Source organism: Lissotriton vulgaris, chromosome 12, assembly GCF_964263255.1.
Source record: "Lissotriton vulgaris chromosome 12, aLisVul1.2, whole genome shotgun sequence".
Classification (NCBI taxonomy): domain Eukaryota; kingdom Metazoa; phylum Chordata; class Amphibia; order Caudata; family Salamandridae; genus Lissotriton; species Lissotriton vulgaris.
The window spans coordinates 14416831-14435901 of record NC_141700.1 but is presented as its reverse complement, the minus strand read 5'-3'; the positions used below and the strand labels follow the sequence as shown (position 1 = coordinate 14435901).

Genomic DNA, 19071 nt, shown 5'->3' with positions numbered 1-19071 from the left:
GCTGGGTGCCTAAAAGGATGAATGACAGTCCTAATGCACAAATGATTTTAAAGTTATCATTTTGCACTTACTCACTATGTTGTTCCAAGAAAAGGTAGTATATGATACCACGTTACAAGATGGCCACCAATTGTTTAGCTTGTGGTTATAGAATGCTAGTGCATCGTCTGTGTCAAGAAAAATAAATGTGGCACATTGCTGTGTGAAATACTGCCAAACTGCACAGGGAAACTGACTTTGAAAAAGCTACGGCGTAACGCGTCTGTCAGGGGGGTCTGCACTTATTAGTGCTTATGTTTTGCTAAAGAACTACTAGTGGCAGTATGTCTTCACTTTTTAGTTGTCACTGTGAGAGGGTGTTCCCTTCTAACATTGCATTTAAAAAAAGCATTCGGTCTTCTATGCATGTTGCAGCGTGATCAAGGGCATAATTTGCCAGAAACGCGTAGCTGCTCTCTGTGCGTCGAATAAAAACGTGCTGATGCTGAATTATCGTGGTCCGTCTCCCTTCTGTTTGCTGGACCGTGAGCAAGACAGCGGACGCTGTCGAAACGCGTTGGTTTCTATATTGTTTAATGACCCCCGATGGATTAATGGATTAAAGGAAAAATCACACTCAAGAACGCCTATAGCCTGTTTCTTTCTGCGACTCCATCGTCCCCTTGCTGGGGAAACCTGTTGAATTTATAGCGGTCTGGCTCGACCGCAGGAGTAACGCGACCAGAACCAAGCAGCGCCTAACGGAGGAAAAGGGAGCCGCCTTGCTGTATATATATATATATATATTGTACTGTGGATCTGCCAAGACAGGGTCATTGTTTAACTCTGGGGCTCATGAACCTAAGTATTTATTGCAGGGAGCTGCGTCTCCTGAAACAAAGGGTTTGGTGGCTTCCTTCCCTCCGTCGAGCACCCTTCAGATGTTTCTTCATTGGATATACTGGGCACACACAAGTTTGTGAAAGCCTATAACCCTGCCGCCTTGCTTTATGAACATTGAGGCCGTAACAGTTGCATATGCAATGTAGGTTATTATATATATATGCGCCGGCCCTTAGGGGGAACCCCCTGTCCTAAGGCACAGTTCTGTATTAAGTAGTGCTATGCACATGTTGGTTCTGGACCATTTGCTTGTACTAACGAGTCAACGACTGGGAGCTCTATCACAAGGGGAAGGCGGTCCAGCTGTCCCATCCGACGTCAGAGTACCGTACTGGTTAGCGATCTGTCAGAGGGCCCCCTTAATCAGGCAGGTCCTCCTTGAATTCTGGCAGAGTGTCCCACTCCATTGCTACGGGGACCCTATGTTGGCGTTGGGTCCCGTCCTGTCGGAGAGCCACAGATTCAGCCCTGCCCCATTTGAGTGTCGCAGCACTCCAAAGTTTGATCCCTGGGAGTGTGCTGGCCTTCCGGTGCATAGCACTGGGTCTGTGGACTGTGAGCAGTGCCCGATCGATGAAGCGGTTGGCAGCGCTCCCTGCCTTTTTATGCTTGAATAAGCCCAGGACGCAGCACTCTATGGAGCATAGTCCCATGGTTTCAGTCGGTGCATCAGTGACTGCCATCAGACGGTTCCAAAGAACGTGAGCTATATCTGTGTCTGGCACTCTGCTTCTAGGGCAGCGTGAGGTGGATCCGAAGGCCTTGTGCAGGAGCACCGGGGTGAGATCACCCTGTGCACGATATTGTGTTGAATGTAATCCCCGGCCTTTGTTACTTTGCCCCATGCCACCTTGGTGTGGACCCAGCTGTAAGCAAATCAATCTAAGCCCTTTTGCAACGGGAACAGTCCAGCCTGAACTGCCGGCCACGTCCTCCAGCATCTGCCAGCCACGTCCTCCAGCAACTGCCGGCCACGTCCTGCCAACCACGTCCTCTCGGAACACAGGCAATCCAAAACCGGTTTCACCCTTAGCATTTTTCTGCAGGAGTATCTATGCCAAGAATTACTTCTAGTAGTCAAGGCCGCATTTTGCCATGGGTGCCCTCAGGCCCGGACTGGCCTTCCCTCCACCGGGCATTTCCATGGGGGCTGGGCCCTTGGAAGTGTGGTATTCTCACCACAGTAGTGTGCTCACGGATGCATACACTGCACTCACCTGCAGTGTGTGATGGTTGTCACGGGAGTAGTGTGCATGTCCCTGGCATCAGAGCATGCATCTCTGGGCAATGCCATCATGTTTATAACCATGAGCACGCGCTGCGGTGCAGGCTGTGCAGGGAGGCGAGCGCTCCGCACAACATTAATTATTAACCACAGGACGGTGCCTGCGTCTCTGGACTTCCTGCGTCACCATGGCGTGGAGAGACAATCTGCTTCCTGTGAGCTGTTCTCTCTGACTCTTCTGGCCTGGATCTTGGAGTGGGGGATGGGTAGGGAGGGTGAAGGTTGATTCTTCTATTGCTTCAGTATCAGTGAGTGTTTGACCCAAGGCAGTCCGCCGTGCTCCTGCGAGGCCAACATGTCCCAAGCCTAGTGCCTCCAAGATGGCGCCGAAGGAGACAGAGGGGAGCTACAGGCTGAGTGCACACCTTCCAACTTGAAGAACAATCTCACTGTGTGAGGAGGGGGCCTTAGGGCCAGAGCTTTCGACTTTGGAGCTGGAGAACCGGGTTTGTCGGCACAACATCCTGTGATTCTGGGCAAATCATTTAATCTCCCCTCGCCTACCAAAAAATGAATGCCTCCTTGTCTAACGTTTCTGATGCTCATGTAAAGCGCTCCGATACCTGCGGGTTGCGTTCACTCCGTATCAATCTGCAAATATGTACCTACGAGGCACTTTTGAAACCCCTCCCCTCCCCCAAGGCCCCCCCTTACCCTCCAAAAGAGCTCGCTGAAGCTTGAACCGATATCCTGGGTTGTTTTCACGCCCCTCAATGGACGTCAGAAGTTCAAAGCCTCGAAAATTAGATGGAAAAACACTATTTACAGTGGTTTTCAGCTCATTTTCTCTGCCACCAAGTGACATTGGCTCCTCTCCGGCAGATGGTGTGATGAGAGCCGATATTGTGTGTCACACAACGAGGGCCAGGCTGGCTGTAGCGGGTACCGGATGTTATCCCGTGGGATGGAAGGGTGGGTCGGTTTTGCAGCAGTGCGGCAATATCGGCCCCTTGTAACAAAAGCGTCAGTGATGCTTCTGATTAGTATGCCCCCCTCACCGGTGGTCTAGCTGAAATGCCAGGGCTGGTTTGTGTACCCAGTCTGGCCCTGGTCACATGTAGGTGGCACCGTGTGAGTTGACAGGTATGTGAGCGCACACGTGTCTGCACCTCTGGCCTGGCCTCCATGTGCGCCAGCACCTGACTAGTCCACCAACCATGTCTTCACCAATCCCCCAAGGCCCTGCTTTCACAGCTCCCCTTTGTTTCGCATGTTTTGTTATTAGATGTGTGCTCTGGGTGCAGTGTGGCCTGTTAGCGGGTACATGACTGGCTCTTATTTCGGGGGCGTGGCTTGGACGCCAATGTAGGTGGCAGCAGGACTCCGGAGCTCCTCCGCAGACGCCCTGCTCCCGCACTCATCCTGAACTTGATTCTGGGTCCCCAACCCCAGAAAGGGCTCCCCTGAACCTTATGCCCTGGCTGGAAAGGGGGGCGCGAGAAAACGAGTCCCGCGAGCGACGTGGGAGAACTTTTCGCATTCGGAGAGAGTGCCTGACCGAGGCTCCCCTTGGGTGCGAGGCGGCCCCTGACGACCAGAGAGGGGAGTGGAGTGTGCAGGACCCTCGCCCACACGAATACAACAGGTGGGAAGCAGGCAGTGTGGTCCTGAGAGACCCCACGGGAGACCAGGTGGAGGGTTGCCTGACCCTAAGATGGCGGCGCCCGCGAGGCGCCATGGGGAACATTTCAGCAGTGGCCAAAGTACCGGTGTCTAAGCCACGGAGGAGCGACGATTCCCCAGTTGGGGCAGAGGCACGGGAGCCTCCATTGGCACGGAGTTGGGGTGGATGTCCTTGACCGTTGCGCTTCGCCGCTGACGGAGTGGTCGAACGGGAGCCTTCTTCGTGGTGCCCTGGACTCACACTCGCCCATACTCTGGCCTCTGAAGGCGCCGACCTGCTAGGGGCCCACTGAACCCCCTGGAAACAAAGGAGAGGGGAGGCGATTGGAGGCGACGAGCGGTGGAGGATCCTCGCCTTGCGAGTCCAATCCATGTGAGATTGCGATTGCAGGAACACGCAGAGACCCCAGCGGTGCTCCCTGAAGACAACGGCGGAACTGACGGGAGCGCGGGGTGATGCAGGTCAGTGTCGCTGTGGGCCACTAAGTGCAGGCACCCCAATACTAGAGGGGGGTTTCCACGTGGTTTTCGCTGACTGCTGCACGAGACACTCAGGAAGAGTGCCCCAAAAGTTCTAGCCTGACTTGTTGGGAGGCCCTGGGACACAGTAGGGAGGCACCGCGAGACCGGACACTCGTTCGTTCCCCCAAGATGGTCCGGGGGAACAGAAAGAAGGGCTTTGAGGCACTATGACTTGATGATCCAGGGCACACCGTGGAAGATGAGGATGTGGCGACTGGATCTGGCGGCTCTGCGCAACCACAAGATCCTTCTTTGAGCGACATCATGCAGGCCATCGTGGCCTCGAGGGAGGCCTTGGAGAAGAGGATGGACTCCATAGGCTCTGACCTCTCTCTCTTGAAAGATGATCACAGAAAACTGAAAGAGCGGGTGGCGACTACCGAGACAACCATGAAAGTCATTCCAGACGAGGTTGATGCCCTGAAGAAGTCGTTGACTGAGGTGGTGCAGAGAGTCCGCGTGCTTTAGGTTCGAGCAGAAGACAGCGAAGGGCGTTCTTGACGTAATAACCTCCGCATAGTGGGAATCCCAGAGCGAGAAGAGGGATCGGATGCTGTTCGCTTTGTAGAAACCTGGTTAAAGTCGGAGGTGGCCCCTGAGGGCCTTTCCCCCTTTTATGCGCTGGAGCAGGCCCACAGAGTTCTGGCACGGCCTCCTAAGCCTGGGGCCCAGCTGCGCCCAATGGTGGTAAGATTAGTACACTACTGGGATTGCGACCACATCCTGCAGAAAGCCAGGGAGCTACAGAATCTGCAAATCTGCTACAGTAAAGTTATGATCTTCTCGGATTTCACCAGAGAAGTACAGCGTCAAAGGGCCTCCTTTCTAGCTGTGAAGCGGAAATTACGGACCCTGCACCTTCCTTATGCAATGCTGTTCCCAGCCCGATTGAGGGTCTCGGCCGAGGGATCCACGCACTTTTTCCTCACGCCACAGGCAGCCTGGGACTGTCTGGAGGCCCATGGGGGGCCCGTTGGGCATTCATCGACAGAGGCATCGCCTCGTCGTCGTTCCCCCCCCATCACGCATCCTACAGACTGGTGTCAAGAACGAGACGAGGCGGTAATGGCGGTGGCGGCCATTAGCCAAGGAGACCGCAGCCCAGCCAGCAACACTTCGGGATGCACGGGGAGTGGAGACCTGAGCCCTGATTCCAGCAGCGTCCATGGACTGTCGGAGGCGGATCTACCAGAGGTCACCCCACAAACAGCGGACGGAGTATTTGGCTGACTGAATGGACGATAAGAATTCCTTCATGAGGTACCGGGGGTACATGCTGAGCCTCGGAGCGTCAGATATAGGGGGGGGGGCGTTTGCTGGATGATTTGCGGTTCTTTTATGGGGACCTGGTACACGGAGATGAACTCATGGGAGGGAGACGTCCAGACCTTTTGGGTTTGACGTTCCAAGCACCCTGAACTGATTTAGACGCTATAAGTGTTTCTTTTTTTTTCTTGGTTTGGATGAGGATGCCATGTTGGACGCCTGTCCTGGAGAGGGGGAGTTGGGGAGGTTTTGGTTGTCTTAGTTGTGGGGCATGGATCAGGGGTCCTGGGCGTGTCAGAGAGGAATTTGGGATGGAATGTTACAAAGACCACTATCTGAAATGGGACCCGCATTAGGTTACACATGTCTCACGTGGAATGTAAGGGGTATGCACACTATGCATCGGCGTCATAAGATTCACTCCTTTTTAGTGCGTAGAGGTATTCAAATCGCCTTCCTACAGGAGACACACCTCATGGCAAAAGAAGGGAAAGCTCTGCAACGTTGGTGGAGGGGCCAAGTCTATCACAATACATTCTCGGCCTATGCCAGGGGGGTTTTAATATGGGTAAGGGCTGGGGTTCCCTTTCAATGTACATCACAATTGGTTGACCCAGAAGGCAGATACGTAGTGATACAGGGGAAATTAGATGGTAGGAATATAACGATGGGATGCGTGTATGAGCCTAATGTGGAACAACCTGCCTTCTTCTCCTCGTTGTCCCGTAAGTTGGCTTCCGTCCTGGTGGGTCCATTTCTACTGGGAGGAGATTTTAATTGTGTCACAGATATTTCCCTAGATCGCTCACACCCCCCACTTCCGAATGCACCGGCAGGCAAACTGGCGATTGCGCGCTCTACCTGGCAGCAAAAATGGAGATTGATTGACACCTGGAGGGCTCAGCATCCTCTACTTAGGGATTACTCCTTTTTCTCTGCCCTCCACGAATTGCATGTTCGTATACACGCATTCCTGTGCTCCCCAGATGTACATGGTGAGATTTCCTTTAGTGAGTATCTTACTTGCACCATTTCTGATCATAACCCGCTGATGGCCCAGATGAAATGGTCGCGACTGCACCCCAGAATCCCTACCTGGAGATTGCGCCCGGAGGCGCTTGAGGACCAGGTCTTCCAAACTACTATAGCCTCGAGCATAGAAAACTACTTCCAGTTTAACGAGGGGACTGCGGGGTCGGTCAATGTTCAATGGGACGCCTTCAAAGCGGCTGTGCGCTGGAGCTGTATTGCGGCGGTATCAGGGACTCGGAAGGTCCTACTACATGACATCCAAAGGGAAGATGAGAAGTTGCGCACCCTAGAGAAAGAGCGGCCTGAGCACCCGGATAAACAGGAAGACTAATTGGAGGCTAGAGAGGCAGTTGCGGCAACCATAGAACGCCTCCGATGTTTTTACCACAAATCCTATCGTACACGGGCCCACTCAGATCGAGATAAGTCGGGGACCTTCCTGGCTGGCCAACCCCGCTCGTCGTGGCTCAGTCATATTAGAACTGAGAGATCAATCATGTGGGGCCCGTTTTGATCCGCTGGGGATAAATGAGCTGTTTTTTTACTTTTATTCAGAGCTCTACCGTAGCAGGGTGCTCCCATCAGAGGTCGACTTGCAGAGCTTCATGGGAGATTTGAAATTGCCGGAATTGGAGGATGAAGATGCGAAATTGTTGTGTAGGAGCATCGAAGTGAGAGAGGTGAGGGCAGCTATCAAAAGTATGGCACGGAACAAAACTCCGGGCTTGGATGGCTTCCCGGTGGAGTTCTATATCACTTACATCGACCTCCTGGAGACCCGACTGACATGGCTCTACAATTAGGCTAAAAGGCTGGGTAGATTGCCGGACTCTACCAGGGAGGCGATCATTATTCCATTGTTGAAACCGGGCAAGCAGCCCTGGGATAGATCGGCATATCGCCCTTTGTCCATGCTCAACCTAGATTATAAAATCTTGAGCAAAATCCTGGCGACTCGGTTGCTCCCCCATATGTCCACGCTGATTCATGTAGATAAATCCGGGTTCATCCCTGCCTGCAACACTGAGCTTAATATACGACGACTCCTGCACATTTTGGAGGCCGACACCTATGAGGTAGACGAAGCTGCAGTGTTTGCCGTCGACATGGAAAAAGCTTTTGATAGGTTGGAGTGGGACTACCTCTTTCATGTTATGCGTCGCATGGGACTGGGCCCGGATTTTGTGAGTTGGACGGCTCTACTCTATAAGGATGCAAAGGCCAGGGTTCGAACAGGGGGAGTGATTTCGGAAGCATGTGCGGTGGGTCGGGGCACACGGCAGGGTTGCCCCCTCTCACCTTTATTATTTGCTATAGCGGTGGAGCCTTTGGCAGCTCATGCTACATCGGTTTAGGCATATCAGGGGTTGGATGTATACGGACAGGTACATCATATCGCACTCTATGCCGATGACCTCCTGATGTTTTTAGCGGATACGGGAGACTCCCTGCGGGGAGCAAAGTCCCTGCTGCGGGCTCTGAGTAAGGTGGCTGGATTAAAGGTCAATTGGACGAAGTCATGTCTATTCCCGACTCGAGAACGTAGGAAGTGCCCGCAATCTACTGAAGGGGTAACTTGGGAGGTGAGATGCCTTTCCTACTTACGCACTGCGATTTATCACAAATGGGAGGACATTCTCGAAGGGAACGTGGGGAAAGCGATTAGGAGCACCAAAGCAAACTTTGAGTTTTGGGGCACACTTCCTCTATCTGTGATGGGCAGAGTGGCACTCCTTAAGATGGTTACCCCCCCGAGACTGCTATACTTCTTTAGGACTCTTCCGGGCTGGATACCGGTGAGCTACTTCCGAAGGCTCCAGATGATGGTTAATTCCTTTTTATGGGGGCCGGGCAGACACAGGGTGGCGCTCAGGACGCTCATGAGACCCCGGGCAGAGGGGGGGCCTGCAGTCCCAGACTTTGAGATGTATTATTTGGCAGCCGACCTTCAGTGGCTCACGCAGTGGGTGGCGAGGGCCAACAGAGGAGAAGGAAAGTCAGGTGAGCCGGCGGGCCCCGTGCAAGTGTTGTCTCGTATAGTGCTGTGCCTCCCACTCAGTGATATACACCTTACTCAGGAATTTGCCACGGCCCGAAAGTGTTGGAACAGGTACCTACGGCAGGGGGGGGGGGACAAGGATCCCTTATGCACCCGAGATCCCATTGAAACTTTGCAGGGCACTCCCACACGGAGGCACGTGGCGAAGTTTAGAGGCCTGGGAACAACCGGGCCTAGAGACAATAGGCGACTTATATGAAGATGGCTCGCTGATGCCATTTGACCTTCTGCGAGAACGTTTTGAACTACCTGGGGGTGACTTTCTGGTACATGCTGTACTAACGATGGCGATTCGCAAACATTGGAAACTGGGTGTGGCAGAACCACCGACAGCTATGGGTTGCCAACATGTAGTGACCGCTGCGGGGACTATCAAGGCCGTCACATGCCTGTACAGATGCATGACCCTGGAGGTACTGGCCCCTCTGATAGCCTTGAAAGCAAAATGGGAAGCTGATATAGAGAAGGAAATACCTGACACGGCGTGGAATGGAATTGTGGCAAGGGCTTGGAAGGGCACGCGCAACGCGAGGTTCCAGCTGGTGCATTTTCACATACTACACAGGGCATACCTGACCCCAGTACGCCTACACAAATATTTCCCATCCCATTCGGCGGCCTGTCCACGATGTCCACTGGAGGTTGCTGATTTCAAACACATGTTATGGTCCTGTCCAGCATTGGATTCCTTTTGGCAGGGGGTGACGGAGCGGTTAAGAGATGTTACAGAAAGGGACTTGCACTCCTCAATGGCACATTGTATACTGCATTGGTTTCCCCACACCTCAAAGAACACAATTACTAGTAACTTTCTTGATCTTCGCGAAAAGAACCATAACTTCACAATGGAATGCGAACAAGGGTCCCAGTGTAGAGAAATGGAAAACTGAGTTCAGTAGGTGGGCTCGATGCGAAGGGGAATCCCGGTTGCAAATGGCACATTGAACAGGCACTGGAGAGGGTGAGAGCCTGGGAAAGGTTAGTCATAGATCTCACACTTCCCGGCTACTGAGGATGAGAAGACCCCCGCCCGTAGCCCTGTGGCACGCTCGCCATATCACAGCGTGAGGCCTGGAGGGCAGTCTGACTCCTGACTGCTGCCCCATTCCCGCGGCAAGAGATGACGCATTCTACTTAATTCCATTGGCCTCTTTGCTGGATTGACCCGAAGGGGTCGGCCCAGTCCCAAGATAGTAATGCTTCGACACGCCTGGGGGGGGGGGGGTTGGGATGTTTTGTTTTTTTGTTTGAGAGGGGGTGGGAGGTCACGGGCGGAGGGTTAGTGGTTGGGATCGGGATTGGTGTGGTGGTTTAAGAGATGGTCTTCCAACTGTTTGATTTCAGGGACATTATACCATGGACACAAGATGACTGACTCTATGCAAACTTTGGGAGATGTAAGGTTCCACTGTATGAATATATTGTAATGGATTGACGACCATGGGGGTCTGTAATCCTATTGTTATGCCTCAACTTTCTTTCCTTATGCAATCAAAACAAGAAAACATTTTTTTTTTTTTAAATGACTGGCTCTTATTTCCATGGCTTGTGTTATCAAACATGGGCCCTGGCTGGAGTGAGTGGCCCTGGCTGGAGTGAGTGACCCTGGTAAGGGTTACACATTAGCTCAGAATGAAGAACAGCGTCATACATTCTCCCCAGTACAGAGATCTGGGCCTAAATCCATCATTTTCTTGCTCACCATGCCAATCCAGTTTGAACCCAGCCATATGCAAATCAGGCTTGACCCTGTGCCCAATAGGATAGTCCAGCCCAGGTCCTCCCTGGACTGGAAACAAGCATCCTAGGACCGGTTTCGGTGTTTCACACCTCATCAGCCAGAATAGCTTGACTCCAGTGGCATGGAGAGCACGGGACGCACGCCTGGGTATACCCGTCCCACTCAGAGTGACAAATGCAATAAGAACAATTGATGGGAAGAATGCAGAACAATGTCCTACATTCACCCCAGTACAGAGATCTGGGCCTAAATCCATCGTTTCTTTGCTCACCACGCCATTCCAGTTTGGACCCAGCCATTTGCATAGTTATACACTAACCTCATGATACTCCATTGCTTGTGTTATTAGTAGACAAGCACGCTGGCTGCAGTGAGTGACCCTGCACACATGGGCTGGATCCACTCAGGATGTATCGTGTGAGTTTGATTCCGGCCGGAACGGAGCACCTACTCTCCCGCTTCTCAGCACCTCTGGCAGTAGGACCTCTGAGGTCACCCAATCCGCACTGAATGATATGCTTATCTGACATGTCGGGCGAGTTCAATAATTCAGAGGAACACAGTGGCCGGCTGCAGCGAGCACTCACCGGCCTTTAATGTTTGAAGAGCTCGTGTTTACAAGGGAGCGATGCCTGCAGGAAGACGCGGCTTCTGATTGGACAGGTAGGCGCCATCTCTCCTGGAATGATCAGTGTAGGCTTGGAGGCACTGAAGTACGTCTGACATAGCCAGGGTATGCCATCCCCGCCACCATCAGCTACTTAACTCACCGCCCATGTGCACACATCTCCCACCAAACAAACAGCTCACAGCTTGTTTAAACGCACTCTTGACAAGTGCGCCACATGCCTTGGATGGGATTGCGGAAGTCAGTTGACTGATGAACGTCATCCATGCCCTGATTGATCCTGGCCGCTGGAGCTGCCTCCTCATGGGAGAGAGGCGGAAGCTGCTCTAGAGCAGGTTCTCTTCAAAGACGGCTCTGTCGGATGCGGAGCACGGTAGGCGGGCCAGGCGTCTCCATCAGTTGGAGAGACGATTCAATCCCCATTCCTCAGGCTCCCTTGCTTCCTCCATCTCTCCCCAGCTACCTTTGTCATGTTGATGGTTGGTACCTGTTAGAAATGGGATCCCTGGCTGGCCAGGGCTTGCGCCAAAGTCAGTCAGAGACCACCACTCCTAAGTCAGGGCAAGGGAGTTACACGCCAAGATAACCCCTGCTCACCCTCTAGGTAACGTGGCGCGAGCAGCAAGGCTAAACTTGGAGGCTATGTAGGTTAAGTGTTTGCGCGCGCACCCAGCAACAACACCCAAGGCCCACCACAAAGGAAACTCCACACAAGGTTTTATATAAAGATAGCCTTTGTATTACACCAAAACACATTAGATAAAAACACACACTTAACAATGTGCCAACAGGCACGGGCAGAATTTACAGGGGATATATGTACAAGACAAGGCCACATGGACCACTGTCAGGAATCAGCACTTTTAGCACTTAGAATACTATTCACTTTAGCATCAAAATAGAACATAAAGCACACAACCAGTAATCACTGGTAAAGGTTAAGTAGCACCTACGTAATCCTAACCACCTTAGGAACAGGTCACGCAGGGAACTAGGACCTCACTAGCACCACCTGTACTAGCAAGAACAACCACCTAAGTATCACAATACCTGTAGGGGTATAAGCACATAACACATGATGCATGACATACATTCAGAGGTGCAGGGGAGAAAAACACATGATACCTACAAACATTCAGAGGTGTATCAAAGAAGGAAAGCACATGATGCATTAAACAACACATTCAGCGGTGTATTAAAGAACAATTGCGCCAACTCACGTAAGTCACCACCTGTGACTGTCCCTAGGCCCTCTGGCCTTGTTGGGGCTAGGACGCCCTGTGTCCACAGTCAGGGGCCTAAACGTGGCAGCTGCCCACGAAGTGCTGGGCAGCTGTGACAATACTGGTGGGGGCAACGTTGGAGCCTCACAGGCTCTGGCGAAATGAGTGTCCCCTGAGCCCCTCTGGGCTCTACAAACAAGTAATGCCCCCTAGAGCCCTCGCTGGGCCCTAAATAACTGTGGCGCTTTTGAGCTCCTCTGGGCTTGTGAAAACAAATGAGGTGCCTGCCTTGAGCCTCTTGGGGCTCTAAGCCAACAGAATAGCCCTCCCGAGCCTCTCAGGGCTCGTAAAACAATTGTGCCCCCTTTCAGCCTCTCAGGGCTCACAAGAAAATGCAGCTGGTTGTTGGAGTCCCTCACGGGGGACTCTATCTCACACTGGCCCCAGGAAATGCCGGCAACGTAGGAGCCCCGCTCGGGGGCTCGAACACAGAGATAGGCCCCCTGAGCCTCAACAGGCTCTACACACCGGAGCGGGGGCGCGGGCACCGGCAATGTGCCCCGACGGCCCCCCTTTCCCCTCTGAGCTACACTCACCGGTTGTTCGGGGACGCTGGTCCGGGGCTCTCCCCTCACTCGGGAGCCCCGGCAGGACAAGGCAGACTGCTTCCGTCGTCTCCCGCCTGGCCCTGTCACGCTGCACTCCGCTTGACTTCCGCTTCAGGGCCACTAATGGCAGCGCGGCCCTGGGGGTATGGAGGCGGGACTTCCAGGTCACCGTAGGCAGCGCGGCGGCCCGGCAGGGTCTCCCAGGCTGCGGCGGTGAAGTCGCTATTTACAATTCCTCGGGGGCAATGCCGGGTGGGCACCGGCCTCTAATTAAATATAAGGTGAGGTTGGCACTCGCTCGGGGGCATAAACATGGCACAAGGTCCCTGGTAGGGTGGGCACCTGCCAGGGGATTCCCAAATCGGCACAAGTAGACGGGCAAACGCCGGGTGAGCACCGGCTGAGGACCAAAAAGCGCTTCCAAGCGCTAGATGAATTTTTCAAGCGCCTCCTGCGCAAAAGTAGCAAATAAAGCGCTATTAAGCGCTAGGGGCGGAAATCAAGCGCTCCCAAGTGCTAGGGGACAAGATGCAGCGCTTCCAGGCGCTGGAAGCCGGCAAAGTCCTTCAGCAAGGCAGGAGGGCAAAGCTGGGCCCAGAGCCAGCTCACTGGGTCTCCAGGCAGGGAGACAATCCAAGTGGCGGTCCTCTAGCCCAGCAGCAGCCCCCTCAGGATCCTGGAAGAGAACCACTTCTGTGGGGACACAGCCCCATTTTTATACACCACATTCCTTTGTCTGTAGGTGCAGGGTGGGGGAGAAACCAGTCGCAGCTGGTTTTGGAGCACCCTTGATGTGCTCATCACCTCACTCTATTCACTGGCAGGGCTAGGGTCATCAGTCGCACCACAGGGGGCGGAGCCAGCATTGTCTGGGGGAAAACCCAGCCTCATTCAGGACACAGGTACACTCCTCCCCAGCCATCAACATGCTAATCTCACACTCACCACCGGGTAGACCCATCCAGCCTTCCTGGAGCCAGGCTCACCAGCCAGCTCCAGCCAATCACACGCCAGGCATATTTTACACTAATATGCCAACTCCTAGAAGTTATGTGGGTGCGTGAGGCGCACTCATAATATGTTTGTTCAACACTTTTAATACAATGGTGCTGCGCCTAATAAGGGTAGTCACTCCTTGTTTAAATGATACGTTTATGGCAGGTTGACAAGCCTACCTAGACGCGCACTGTGCTCTTGGTGTTACTTCACCTTTACCAATTCAAAAATAAATTTCATTCATTTTCAAGAAACTTAATGTGATTCTATTGGTCTGTGATCCTGTCTTTGCTAGAACGCTACCAAACCCTCGGGACATTTACGGGTGGAATTGAAAACATTAGAAGATCGTTTGTTTAGCAAAGAGAGGATCACAGATCAATAGAATCACATTAAGTTTCTTGAAGGCTAATCTGTGAAAAACGATTCTGAGTACACCAATCAGATTACACAGAAATTGGCCCCTGATGAAGGCACCTATGCGTGCCGAAATGCATAGGGCTGAAAAAGCAAACAGCAATGATCGCGAAAAAATTGAAGGCGCATTAATATGGATGTTAAAGATGAATGATTTAACATGAAACTATAATGTTGTAAATGTCGATATGAAGCAATAATCGATACTGTGTTAAACATATGGATATGAGATGCAGAAATTTTTTATGAAAATTATCAACAGATGTTTGATGATGAAAATGAATGAAATTTATTTTTGAATTGGTAAAGGTGAAGTAACACCAAGAGCACAGTGCGCGTCTAGGTAGGCTTGTCAACCTGCCATAAACGTAACTCCTAGAAGTGGCATTTGTACACAAGACACACTCATGCCACATACATCATTGCGAAGCATTCACTCTCACAAGTTCGCACATATCAAATTCGAACCTGTACACCCCACACATCAGGAACTACCAGGGACACATACATTCCTATGGGAGGGCAGGCCTATCTCATCACATGCACTCAGAGTGCGCACACACTTTCCACTGGGACACAGTGAAAGTGCGCAGAACCCAAAAATCGCCATCACCAGGTCACCATTACAAGCAGAAAGTCTAGGGGTGAACCTGCCAGAAGGGCCAAGTCCAACAGTACCTCAGCTGTAGATTCTTTCAGAGCTGCTGCTGGGACGGCGCTGAAGCTGTCAATCAAAGATAAGTTCCGCCTCCCTGCCTCTGCAGGGAGAGTGATGGCTTCTCTGGTCTGTCCTGGGTTTGCGATCGATGGGGTCTGAGAGAGGCTGCTCCCTGAGCCATGGGAAGAGCCCTTGGCAGTGGTGCTTGAAGGGTTGTGTTCAAGATGGTCTATTGCACCAACTGTGAAAAGGCCAGTTCGAAGCTTAGATGGGCACAGGACTCCCCCTCTCTGTGCTTTCTGGGAAACATCAGCAGCTGCTGTTTGTCCACCTGAAGAACGCACTGGTAACTGACACCAATTCCCAACCAGAGCAGTTGAGTTTTGAATTTTCTTGACCGTATCAGGGAGTGCACATTCAGCCCTAGGTACAATGGCGGCTCAAATGACACTGAATGGCGAGATTGTATCACAGATGTTCTTGTAGTCTTGTACTTGAACCTGATCGTTTGGGATTTGGCATGAGTTTCCTGGGATTCGTGCATGTCTTGGCTGTTGACGCCAGGCCCATTCACCATTGAAACAAGCATTTTCAATGTTGTTGGCACTGAGTTATTTTGACAGTTTGTGGATAAGGTGGCATCGAAGCGAAATCCATCAGATCCCAAGATGTCTTCTCGAATGCTATTGGCAGCTTTTGTCAATATGGCTGCATCACCGTCATGGTCTGTAAAAGCTTCTTTCGGCATTTGCTTCGTGCCTTGGCCAAAAATAAGCACATGCTTTCCATCATCTGCACTCTGCTCCAATAACCTTTTCTTTGAAGCTAACTTTGGTGACCTCCAAGTGCCACGAGACGATCTGCAGGCTTGTGACAAAACTCAGTAGATGAAGATGTTTCTGATTTAAGCTGTCTGAGTTTTGATGTTGATAAGTTCAATGAAAGCCAATTCAGGTGGTACCTGCCATGTATTGCTACATCTCCGCAACTGTTCTCGCTACAACAGCCATAGCTTGTAGGTCAGCGGCCATGGGTCTGATATTCTCATCAGCATCCCGTGTCAGGTCCACCTCACTTGCTGAGCAGAAGATGCGGCTCCTCGTTGCTTTCCTTCGGCACCTTCGTTGGATGGTCCTGCTTAAATGACCTTTTACCGTCTTGCACTTGTTGAATTACTCGTGACAGGATTTGTGCCAACTAGCTTGATAAAATCCTCAACATTTGTGGCTTCTTCGAAGAAGAGAGTTGCAGGGAGTCTCTTCAACTTGTGAAATGTAGTGACTGTGTCTAGAAAGTTCTTATATGACTTATATTTATCGCCAGGCCCTGCTGCGTTCCAGTGACGCTTCAGCCCTTCAGTAGTTCTTTGCTGGATAATAACGCAGGCTTCCACTTCATGTCTTCATCTATAGGAGGTCAAACTTGAAACGTACAGCACGTAATGTAGCAAAGCAGAAGCAAGAGTGACACATATTTACTAGAGCACGTGTGTGGTCGTAGGTAACCTCGTCATCTCATTCACAATCTGACCTTCTGAAGGAAGTAATATCACAAGAATTTTGTGGAAATGCTATTCGGCATTGTGCTTTGTTAAGGTGCAAGTGCATGAATGCTGCAGTCACAGGGAATGATGGTAAGAACACATGCTGTGCTGCGGTCGTAGGAGTGTACAACAGCTCAGTGATGCTGAAACGCATCGCTGCTGCCGTAGGAGTGTACGACAGCTCAGTGATGCTGATAATGCATCGCTGGCGCAGGAGTGTACGACAGCTCAGTGATGCTGATAATGCATCGCTGCTGCCGCAGGAGTGTACGGCAGCTCAGTGATGCTGAAACGCATCGCTGCTGCCGCAGGAGTGTACGGCAGCTCAGTGATGCTGAAACGCATCGTGTACGGAAGCTCAGTGATGCTGAAACGCATCGCTGCCGCAGGAGTGTACGACAGCTCAGTGATGCTGATAATGCATCGCTGCTGTCCCAGGAGTGTATGACAGCTCAGTGATGCTGATAATGCATCGCTGCTGCCGTAGGAGTGTACGACAGCTCAGTGATGCTGATAATGCATCGCTGCTGCCGCAGGAGTGTACGGCAGCTCAGTGATGCTGAAACGCATCGTGTACGGAAGCTCAGTGATGCTGAAACGCATCGCTGCCGCAGGAGTGTACGACAGCTCAGTGATGCTGATAATGCATCGCTGCCGCAGGAGTGTTCGGCAGCTCAGTGATGCTGATAATGCATCGCTGCTGTCCCAGGAGTGTATGACAGCTCAGTGATGCTGATAATGCATCGCTGCTGCCGTAGGAGTGTACGACAGCTCAGTGATGCTGATAATGCATCGCTGCTGCCGCAGGAGTGTACGGCAGCTCAGTGATGCTGAAACGCATCGTGTACGGAAGCTCAGTGATGCTGAAACGCATCGCTGCCGCAGGAGTGTACGACAGCTCAGTGATGCTGATAATGCATCGCTGCCGCAGGAGTGTTCGGCAGCTCAGTGATGCTGATAATGCATCGCTGCTGTCCCAGGAGTGTATGACAGCTCAGTGATGCTGATAATGCATCGCTGCTGCCGTAGGAGTGTACGACAGCTCAGTGATGCTGATAATGCATCGCTGCTGCCCCAGGAGTGTACAGCAGCTCAGTGATGCTGATAATGCATCGCTGCTGCAGTGTATGAGAGCGTAGTCATTTTCATAACACCTTACTGCTGTAGTTGCTGTGAATGGTGGCACATTGGAGGTGACGTATTGCTGCTGCAGAGGAGTGAATAGCAACTCATTAAAGGGGGGACTCCATTGCAGCTGCAGACCCCGTGTATTGTGCTCAGAATGGCACTATTCACAGCGAAGGCAGCACAGCCACGTTTATCAGGTATTACTGCGACAGTTACAAGAAAAGGTGGCTCGTTAATGACGATACTACATGGCAGCTCACAATCACAGTGAATGGTTGCAGTGGCCCCAGACAGTGGCAGCTCTGTTGTGTAAATCATGTATCCCTGCTGCGGTCGTCGTTCAGTATGCTGAGAATGCATCGCTCCTGCAGCCGCAGTGAATATAGGCTGATGATGTATTGCTGCTGCAGTGAATATTAGCTCAGTAAAGATGCTGAAGTTGCAGCCAACAGTGGCTCCGTAATGTTAACGCTGATGATGCACGGCTGCTGTCCTCGCAGTCGACGCCGGCTCTTGCAAAGTGAAATGCTTTAAGTTAGAACCTCCTACAACACTGACTGACCCTCTCACTCTCTTCACAGTACAAACAAGTGGAGCAGTACATGTCCTTCCACAAGCTGCCCGCCGACTTCCGCCAGAGAATCCACGACTACTACGAGCACCGGTACCAGGGCAAGATGTTTGACGAGGACAGCATCCTGGAGGAGCTGAACGAGCCCCTCAGAGAGGTGAGTGGGAGCTCTGGGGTGAGTGAGTACCAGGGAGGTGAGTGGGAGCTCTGGGGAGAGTGAGAACCAGGGAGGTGAGTGGGAGCTCTGGGGAGAGTGAGTACCAGGGTGGTGAGTGAGAGCTCTGGGGTGAGTGAGCTCCCAGGGAGGTGAGTGGGAGCTCTGGGGAGAGTGAGTACCAGGGAGGTGAGTGGGGTGGATAAGAGGTGGTGAAAAAATGCTCAGGGAGAATGTGAGGCGAAAGGCGGGTGATTACTAACTCAAGGGGTAACTGAGGTGTCACGGAGCTAAGTGAGGTAGCTGATAGGTTAGTGGTACCTCAGTGCGTGGCGGAGGTGTGAGAGGGCCTGGGACCATGTGAAGTGGCAGATAGGTTGAGTGGGGACTTAGTGGGTAACTGAGGTGCCGGGGTCTTTTAGAGAAAGAGGACAGGGTGAGATACCAGGGAGGTCAGTGAGGTGACAGCGGTGAATGACTTGCCAGGAAGGTGATCGAGGTGAATGAAGGCCCTGGAGTCAACTGATGTGTCAGGGCGGTGTTTGGGGGTCTCAGCTAGCTAACATTATATATCGTAGAACGGTGAGGGAGGTATGCTGGGGGATTGGAGGAGTTGGATGAGGTGCTACAAAAGTGAGTGGTGCATCCGGTGCAAACGAGGTACCAGTAAGGAACTGTACATGATTCTTGGCGACGTGACTGTGAGCTGCTTTACGAAGCCCCTCGGCTATCCTC

At 52.1% G+C, this 19071-nt stretch overlaps 1 protein-coding gene across 1 annotated transcript in view; it reads left to right on the top strand.

Annotated features, from left to right (window-relative positions):
* Positions 1 to 19071, top strand: part of HCN2 (hyperpolarization activated cyclic nucleotide gated potassium and sodium channel 2) — a 259302-nt gene that overhangs the window by 180228 nt on the left and 60003 nt on the right. The window contains exon 5 of the mRNA XM_086946741.1: positions 18193 to 18339. Within this exon, the coding sequence (XP_086802867.1) occupies positions 18193 to 18339 (147 nt within the window). The remainder of the gene's footprint in view (positions 1 to 18192; positions 18340 to 19071) is intronic.